The sequence below is a fragment of the Pollachius pollachius genome (assembly GCF_949987615.1).
Source record: "Pollachius pollachius genome assembly, chromosome: 17".
Lineage (NCBI taxonomy): Eukaryota > Metazoa > Chordata > Actinopteri > Gadiformes > Gadidae > Pollachius > Pollachius pollachius.
The window spans coordinates 10,132,540-10,142,135 of record NC_136950.1 but is presented as its reverse complement, the minus strand read 5'-3'; the positions used below and the strand labels follow the sequence as shown (position 1 = coordinate 10,142,135).

Below are 9,596 nucleotides of genomic sequence, written 5' to 3'. Positions count from 1 at the left end.
TCATAGCCGGGTCTGGGCCTCGGGGATGTAGATCTCGATGCTGTCGGCGCTCTCCGTGGCGGAGCTCTGGCGGACGGACGCGGCGCGCTTAGCGGCTAGCAGGCGTTTGCGGGCCTCCAGCCGCTGGCGCTCAGAGCTCTCCAGCGAGCGGTCTCTAGCCAGGGGAGGGTGCCCCTTCTGGGGCTTCTTTGGCACGACAGGGGCCATCTTCCTCTCCTGGATGGGAACCATATATAACAGTCTGAGTCACGCCCCCCCGGCGGCGGTGCCGCCGCGCGGAGTGAGAGCTTTGAGATCGGCTGGTGATGATGAGGATGAGGGTTACACAGTGATGTCAGCGCATGCAGCAGGTTTGAAAAGACTTAATGGATTCACACAGCGGCAGCCATTTGCGTGGGGTAAAGGGTGAGTGGCGGCCGTGGCGGCAGCCGTTTGCGTGAGATCAAAGTGGCCGTTAGTGGAGGACAGGCGGCCAAACGCGTGGGCCGCAGCTCGGTAACACGGCTCACTGTCAACAAAACACAACACCAGAGACACCAGGTGATGCCAAACACAACGTGTTACACGCTTACACACTTTAACGGTGCATGCTGACACCCGCTAATGCTAAAAGCCACAGCACATGAGACATGCTTACACAGCATGCTTGCACTAAGGCTCACGACATGTTACACCCGCTAACGCACGCTAACTGATGCTAATACATGCTAACATCCCCCCAATGCTAATGCTATAGCAGGTAAAATATTATACACTAACATACTCTAACACTGCATGCTTAAACTAAGACATCCGCTTAAGCACGTTAACTGATGCTAAACATGCTAACACTGCATGCTTACACTAATGAAGGCAATATGTTAGACGCTAACACACGCTTACACTCAGTGTGCAAAATACCCCGTTTTCTTGGTTGAATTTCTTAACTCTTTTTTCTGTCGTTATTTTAAGATTTAAAATAACCGTCTTCAAAGGTTTTTCAAGAGCCCCCCACAATTTTGCAGTTGAAGCTTTCAGGGGGTCTCAAGTGTTGATCAGTGACTCAGAGTATTTCGCACACTTCTTACAATGCATGCTTAAACTAATGCATACAACATGTTGCAGCCGCTAACGCACACTAGCTGATGCTAATGCACGTTTCACTGCATATTAATGCTAAACCGGCACAGACAGCTTAGCACACGTTACATTATACATTAATGGCTGTGAAGTCACGGCGGCTAATGTAGCATGCTGGATAGAATTAGTGGTATTATTTATACATATTTTATTTTTTTTAAATTCGGAAGTAGGTATCTCGGGACAGGTATGGGGTGTCTCAGACGTGTAGGGCTGTCTCAGGACAGGTGTAGGGGTCTCTTAGGGCAGCTATACGGGTGTCTCAGGGAAAATGTAGAGGTGTCTTGGACAGGTGTAAAGGTGTGTCTCGGGACAGGTGTAGGGCTGGCTCAGGACAGGTGTAGGGCTGGCTCAGGACAGGTGTAGGGCTGGCTCAGGACAGGTGTAGGGCTGGCTCAGGACAGGTGTAGGGCTGGCTCAGGACAGGTGTAGGGCTTTGGGAAAGGTTCAGGGGTGTCTCATGCAGGTGTGGGGGGGTATCAAGACGGATGAAGGGGTTTCCCAGAAAAGGTGTAGGGGTGTCTCAGGGCTGGTGTCGGGGTGGCTCAGGACAGGTGTGGGGGTACCTTAATGGGAGGGGGGTTACCTTAATGGGAAGGGGGGAGTACCTTAATGGGAGGGGGCTCCAGGGGTTTCCAGTGGTTGGCCTTCAGCTGGTGCAGCTCGTCAAACTTGAGGCTGATGTTCTCGATGGACAGCTGCAGCATATCCCAGAACCCGGCCAGGTCCTGGGAGACCGGCCGCGGCCGTGTGTCTGGGTTCTGAGTCAACACACACACACACACACACACACACACACACACACACACAGAGACACAGTCACACACAACGTGTGTTAATAAGAGATGTGATCAGAAGAGGTGTGGTTAGAAAGGGGCAGAGTAAGAGAGGGGTTGTGTCGGGGAGTGGACAAAGACGGACGGTACCCACCAGGTTCTCCTCACAGAGTTCTCTGAACTGCTGGAACTTTTGGTTCATGAGGAGCTGAGCCGAGCCCACAGCACTGCGGATCTTCCCCTGGACTACACACACACACACAGGAAAACACACACACACGCACACACACACACACAGTTACTACCAGCTTCATAACCAATGGAAGTGGTGAAGAGGAGACCTTCAACGGGAAATTTAGTCAAAATAAGTCCACACAGATTGTGATATAGAATCATTTTAACTCGGGGAAATTAAAACATTAGCATTAAAGGGAGAGGAGAGAGGAGGGGGGAAAGGAAAAAAACGAGGGGAGAAGGAGGTGAAGAGGGAGAAGAAGGGGAGGGAGAAGGAAAAGAGCAGAAGGAGAGGCGAGAAAGTGAGAAGGTGAAAACAGGAAAAGTGGAGGTGTAGAAAAAGATGGGGGCTGGTGGGGGGGGGGAAGGAGAGGTGCACTCACTCTCCTCAGGGAGCTGGTGGTCCACCTCCTCACTCTCCATCTGGTGACACCACCCTTCCATGCGCTCCGTCTCCGCCCGGAGCAGCTTTAAGAACCAGAGCCCGTCCCGTGGACACAGAGACCTCCCCTCGCCCCCCAGGTCTAGCTCCTCCCCCCCTGATCCGGCGTCCATCCAGGGGTCGGGAGGCGGCAGGATGGAGGGGTCAAAGCCCGGGTCGCTGTAGTCGTCTCCGCTGCAGGCGTGGTAGTGGTTCCCCGAACCCTGGATACTGACCGTGGAGGTGGAGGAGGTGGTGGAGGTGGCGTCGCGGGACCAGCCCCGCGGCATGGTGGAGCGGCGGGGGGTGGGCACGGAAGGGGGAAGGGCCGGCTCGTCCATGTCCGCCTGCACGGCCGCCGTGACGCTGTTGGAGCGCGTCATCCTCCGGGACCTATGCAACACCGGGGAGAGGAGAGATGGGGAGACAGAGTGACACGATGCTGATGCTACAGGTCTGGAGAGAATAGGTTTATGTGTGTGTGTGTTTGTTTGTGTGTGGTCGTGTGAGGGTGTGTGTTTGTGTGCATGCGTGTGTGTGTGTGTGTGTGTGTGTGGTTGTGTGTACATATACAGGTGTGTTTGGCAGTTAACGCCTGGCTCCTTGTAGCAGGTGTTCAATGCTAATGACACCAGTATGCTTCCTGCCCGCCTACCAAGTTCCTGTCGGTAGAGATAGGCAGAACCGAGAGCGAGAAAGCAGAGAAAGAGAGAGCGAGAGAAAGAATCAAAGGTAACTAGAGAGTCGCGGGACTGAGACGAAAAGTAATAGAGAAACAGATGATAAACTGAGAAAGAGGTTAGAGATAGAAAGTAAGAAGAAACAGAGAGAGAAAGTGAGCCAGATGTGGTGATCCAGCCATTTATTATCCCACATATGGAACAAGATAAGATACTCAAGGTCAACATCATTGTGTCAGTCTTTGTGTCAGACATCTCTCCTAAAAGTCTCCTAAAACTACACGACACAGTGGTAGGCAGTCAGCAGGAAAACAGCTCAATGTGTACAGATTCCCAGCCATCGCTAACAGCATTCTCACATTCCCACATGGTGGAACTAGACGCACCCTGAACGGACACGCCCCCTTTCCATCTCCCTCGCATCTCAGTAGTACTCTGATGATATTATTAAAGTATACCTACTAAAGTAAAGCAGTAGCCATCTGACTTGTTAGCTATCTGATAATTTAACCCCCCCCCACACACACACACACACACACACACACACGTCTATGAACATTTGCTGAACCCAAGTTCAATTTCGACCATTAAAAGTCTGGGGGATCCGTCTGTGCTGCAGTAGTTTGTTCAGTCGTACTCCGACCGGAGGTCACGCCATGTCGTACTGGTGGTCGTGTTGTGGGTCGTACTGTGTGTGACTAAAAAGCCACCTGGATTCAAACTCTGTGGAACATCTTATGAGTCCAGCAGACCCTGAGCTAGCTTTAACTACACTTGAGCTGGCTTAAACTACACATGAGTGGGCGCAAAACATCAGAGGTAGCTTAAACAACTGAGCTAGCCTTAACTACACCTTAGCAGGCGCAAAACACCAGCACTCACTTAATCCCCTGAATTAGCTACAACCATAGACATGTATACATAGACAACGTATTGACTCCTTTGACATGCATAGAAGCTGTATTGGCCTTTGGTTATACATCAACACCGCCGCCAAATTGGAGACTCATTACAATCGGTTGAGAAATTTAAATATTAGTAATAATTATTTATTTAGTAATAATAGGATTTTTGAGATAGTTAACTTACATCCGTGATCTCAATATGTACAATAGTTATAGATATCTTGTAAATAACAGAGTAGGAGTAATGTGTGAGTGCCAGCAGGTGAGGAGTCCAGGTGTCTTTCAAGTGGTTTTACAACCTTCCTCCACACCTTGGCAGGTGGACCGACGTTATCTGTCAGTCTACAGGTGGAGTTATTACCTCAGACAGGTGTACTCAGACAGACAGGTAACCTATCAAACAGACAGATACGCTTACAGACAAATAGGTAACGTAGGAGACAGGTAACCTAACTGACAGACAGCTGGATTTACAGACATACAGTTAACCCCACAGACTTTTGGAACGGTGAGGTTTCAGGGACATTTACAGGTGGATAGGTATATTATTAGGTAGACAGGACCATGTGTGAGCAGACGTATGAGACTAGAGCCAAGGCTCCCCTTACATAATAACAGCATCTCGGCATCATACTGATCTCTGTGTATGGTGCGACAGCAGCTTGTCTAGTAACTTGGTTAGATCAAGGAACAAGATGTATCCTACAAGAGAGAAACATCCTGCACATCGTGTTGACATTTCTGCCACAAGTGTCGCAATGTAAGCTAATATAAGCTAATGTTTCACACTAAGGCTACCATAGACAGCAGGCTGTGTCACTCTCTCTTCCTTATACACACACACACAGACCCTCTCTCTGTGTGTCTTTTGTCTGTCTTTTTAACTCGACTACCCTTCTTTCTCTCTTCCTCACACTGTTTTACAACACACACACACACACACACACACACACACACACACACACACACAACCACAAACAGGGCTATAAAAGTGGCATGGTCTCTGAATCACAATGACTACAGCAACAGATGGCTGCCGCCCCCACCCCGTTCCCCCCCTCACACACACACCCCGTTGGCCAAGCCCTTTAGCAGCAGCTGTCCACTGGCCAGGGTGTGTGTGTGTGTGTCTCTTTCTCTCTCTCTCTCTCTCTCTCTGTTTATTCAATTCAAAGGACTTTATTGGCATGGGAAACGTACATTTACCATCACCCCTCCTCTCTCTCTACTACCGGTTCTCTGCTACGAAATATATTTCTGTTATATCAAATATACTATTATATAATTTAATGTATCTCTCTACTTAATGAGCATTAGAATGTCTTATACTTTATTCTATTGCTTTCCCAATCCCGACATCAAACTGTATGTTTGCAAGTTGTTGGCAGAGGTGCATGCAGGTACGCTGTATCTTGTGTATCTTGTTCTGCCAGGACATTTTCTCTTGGTCTCTCTCGCGCTGTCTCTCCCACTACTCTCTCTGTCTCTCTCTCTCTCTCTACTCACCCTCTCTCATCCTCCACCTGGATACCGATGGACTGGAACTTGGACTCCTCCTCCTCCTCCTCCTTGATGGGCTCTGATTCGTCAGGATCCACCTAGTACAGGGGGCAGGAAGAAGTGAGTGAGGTACCAGGAAGTGAGTTTCAGGAGGTAGTGAAATGTACAGAAAGTGAGGTGAGAGCTAGTGAGAGGTACAGACAGGAAGTGAGGTAACAGGAAGTGTGAGGTACAGACAGTAAGTTGGGTAACAGGCAGTGAGAGGTACAGACAGTAAGTTGGGTAACAGGCAGTGAGAGGTACAGACAGTAAGTTGGGTAACAGGAAGTGAGAGGTACAGACAGTAAGTTGGGTAACAGGAAGTGAGAGGTACAGACAGTAAGTTGGGTAACAGGCAGTGAGAGGTACAGACAGTAAGTTGGGTAACAGGAAGTGAGAGGAACAGACAGTAAGTTGGGTAACAGGAAGTGAGAGGTACAGACAGTAAGCGAGAGGCATAGACACCGGAAGTGGGATTTCAAACCGGACCTGGATGCCGATGGAAAGGCACTTCCTGAGCGCCTCCCGATGCTCCCTGCTGTCAGGCCCCGTCGCCACGGCGACCCGGTTGGCTACCGCCGTGCTGTTGGTGACGTGCTGGCTTGGGGGGCCGTGCACCTGGGCGTTGGCGGCCTCGATGGCGGCGGTCAGCGCCTTCATGCTGTCGATGCTCTCGGTGGAGTTGGACAGGCCCGCCCCCCCGGAGCTGATCCCCCCGCACCCCCCCTCCAGGTAGGCGTCCTGGGCCGACTCCGTGCTGCTCTGGGCCGTGATGGAGATGAAAGGCTTGGAGGGGGTCGTGCGCGGGGGCACCGGCGGAGGGGTCTTCTTGTAGGTGGTGATGCATGACGACACTGGAAGAGGAGGCGGAGGAGGGGGGGGAAGGGGGAGGAGGTCAGAGGTCAGTACCCAAAACAGTAAGCAAACACTGAACAATGGACGGCAGTATCCATTCATGTAGTTTGTAACTTTGTACTGCTGTTTTGTACCAAAAGCTATACATGAATTAGGTGGGACTTGATTTGCTTTATGCAGTGTTTATAGAATATAGCATAGCATTAAATGACTGAAGCTTTCATCCAAAGCGACTTACTAAATGTGCATTTAACCATGAAGATACAACCCATAAATATAAAGTATCATGCCAGTTCAAAGAATTAATCAAATAAGGAAACATGGCATCGGAGACAGTGTAAAAGCTGAAGCTGAATGGATTAGTCGATCAGACATGACTGGGCAACAAATCGTCAACAAAGCGTCTGCTAAACAGATTACAACAGAAAACAGATTAGCCTGCTAGACGCCTGACCTATACACTGTACATCAAAATGCCAGATAGCCTGCTGTTAGGTGTTCCAGTGATTTAGATGGTGTAACCTCCTTCATTCCTGTTTAAGTTTCACAAGTTTAGTTTAACAGGCTTTTAATAAAACCTTTAGAGCATAGCCCTGAGTACACATTGAAGTCAGTTAAAACAAGCTCTCGCTCTCTCTCTCTCTCTCTCTCCCTCTCTCCCTCTCTCTCTCTCTCTCTCTCTTGCTCTCTCTCTCTCTCTCTCCATCAGAATGTCTCTCTCCCTCTCAGGTTACATAGGAAGAAAGGACAATAGGGGTTTGTCTCCCATACAGGAGCCCAGCTATAGGAGCCAGATGACACACCCAGTCGGCCCCTATACCCTGGTCCCTGTGGCCCACTGGGACCAACCGGGAGGCAGACAAGTAGGCAGGTAGAGAGAAAGACAGAGAGACAGCTCAGTAAAAGGAAGGGCAGACCGCTTCCTTATTGTTTCCTTATTGTTTCCTTATTGTTAAACTTCACAGAAACATCCAGGAGATGGACACACCCACTGAGAGATGGACACGCCCACAGAGACGCTAAGACATGCACTCTAGCTTTTCTTTATCCCTCCATCTATCAGTCTTTCTCTGGTGTCAGATAAAACAGCAGCGGATGACATGACACCGGTCACCAGTACTTCCTGCCTGCTGCTCACGCAAAAGAGAGAGCGAGAGATAGAGATAGAGAGATTGGCAATGCAAATGTATATTTCCCATGCCAATAAAGCCTCTTTGAATTTAAGTGAAATGAGAGCGAGAGTGGGGTGTCAGTATGGTCAGGTTAGGACAGGTATCAGGTTGAGACAGACTGATTCTCAGGTGAGCTCATTGTCGTCTGGCTTCATACAGACAAACAAAAACTCTGGTCTACAGTGTTCTCATTTTGATTTAATGTTGAGCTAGCTGGTTAACCAGGTTCATTAATTTCCACACGGACAGACAATCTATTGTCTTGTAATATTGTTGAGAGGCTACAGGTTGAGAATATGATTGACAAGTCTTTTCTTTACAATGGTGTCAAACGCACACACACACACACACACACACACACACACACACACCACACACACACAACCAGACACACACATTGTACTTGGGGAATATGCGTTAGAAAGGAGACATTCTATCTGTTTAACCTCACACTCAGAACAACCTCACATCTTTTTTGTGTGTGTGTTTGTGTGTCTGTGTGTGTTTGTGTGTGTGTGTGAGAGAGAGTGTGCGTATGTAACAGGAGACAACTCACCACAACCACAGCTTAACAGTTTTGACAGCTCCAGTACACACGCACGCGCGCGCACACACACACACACACACACACACACAAACACACACACAGGTAAACATGTACGTTTGTGAGTGTTTGTGTGATGCTGAAGGCTCCAGATGTTGATCTCTGGCAACGACATCAGAGCAAACGGCCGCTGCCAGGCAACCACTGGCTTCTTCACATCCATCACACGCTGCTGTCACAGTAAACACACACACACATATACACAAACTTTGCTTTTGGTTGTCCATTGTGTTTGATGATGACATCACAGTGAAGTTTCCCAGTAGCGTTAGCATGTTAGCCCTAGCAGCTTTGACGTGTTGTAACCAAATTCCTCTCTTTCCAGGCAGTAGCCACCGCCCACTGGGAACGCGGGAAGTCGTGTGGACTGAACTGACACGCTGGTGTGAAGAGCTAACACAACCCCTTACCCCTACACACACACCCCTGTCCCCCTAAACACACCCCTACACACAAGCACACCCCAACTAGAAGACCCCCCCAGGGCCTACAAATCAAAAGACACCTCCCTGCCCAACACAAAGAACTCCCCATTCATTCATTCATTCATTCATTCTCTTTCTCTGAACAATCACACACAAGCTCGCTTCCTATAGCTTCTGTTTAATCACCGTGATTCAACGCCGTGTGTATGGATGTGTGTGTTTGATCCGACATGCAAACCCACACACACACAAACACAGACACACACACACACACACGTCTAATGTGTGTGTGTCTGTGTAGTTTTGTGCCGACATACACACTTGCATGTATCTGGAATTGTAGTCTCTATGCTGTGCCGAGTGCACACTCCTGACACACACACACACACACACACACACATACACACACACACAGGCCAGCTGGAGTCCTTTGTAATAAAGTCCCCATGGCGACAGAGAGCAACATGCTGCTAGCTGGTAGGATAGCTGGTGGGCTAGGCTAAAACTAAGTATAAAGCAAAATGAATGCTAACGGCTAAGCTAATGCTAAGTGCTAATGCTTAGCTATAACTAAGTGCTAAGTTAAAAGTAAATTACTGATGTGTGTGTGTGTGTGTGTGTGTGTGTGTGTGTGTGTGTGTGTGTGTGTGTGTGTGTGTGTGTGCGCGTGTGCGTGTGTGTGTGGTGAGGTTAAATTGTTTCTATGACAACCCTGATGACCTGAATGCCTTCCTGAGGCCCTGCTGTCTGGGTGCATCTTCCAAACCACCACAGGTCAGAGGTTACAGCACTCAAGATGCCTATAGACACAACAGAGGCCTGTGTTTACGTCCTCAGCAAGGACGTAGGGGCTCTGTAAACCCCCT

At 49.1% G+C, this 9,596-nt stretch overlaps 1 protein-coding gene across 1 annotated transcript in view; it reads right to left on the bottom strand.

The window, feature by feature from the left end:
• The window catches only part of LOC307088426 (disks large-associated protein 1-like), a gene marked incomplete at both ends in the record, with an annotated part of 28,860 nt that continues 19,264 nt past the window's right edge, over positions 1-9,596 (bottom strand). Inside the window, 6 exons of the mRNA XM_079754320.1 lie at positions 1-216; positions 1,728-1,880; positions 2,050-2,141; positions 2,513-2,943; positions 5,642-5,733; positions 6,164-6,528. Coding sequence (XP_079610446.1) covers positions 1-216; positions 1,728-1,880; positions 2,050-2,141; positions 2,513-2,943; positions 5,642-5,733; positions 6,164-6,528 — 1,349 coding nt within the window. The remainder of the gene's footprint in view (positions 217-1,727; positions 1,881-2,049; positions 2,142-2,512; positions 2,944-5,641; positions 5,734-6,163; positions 6,529-9,596) is intronic.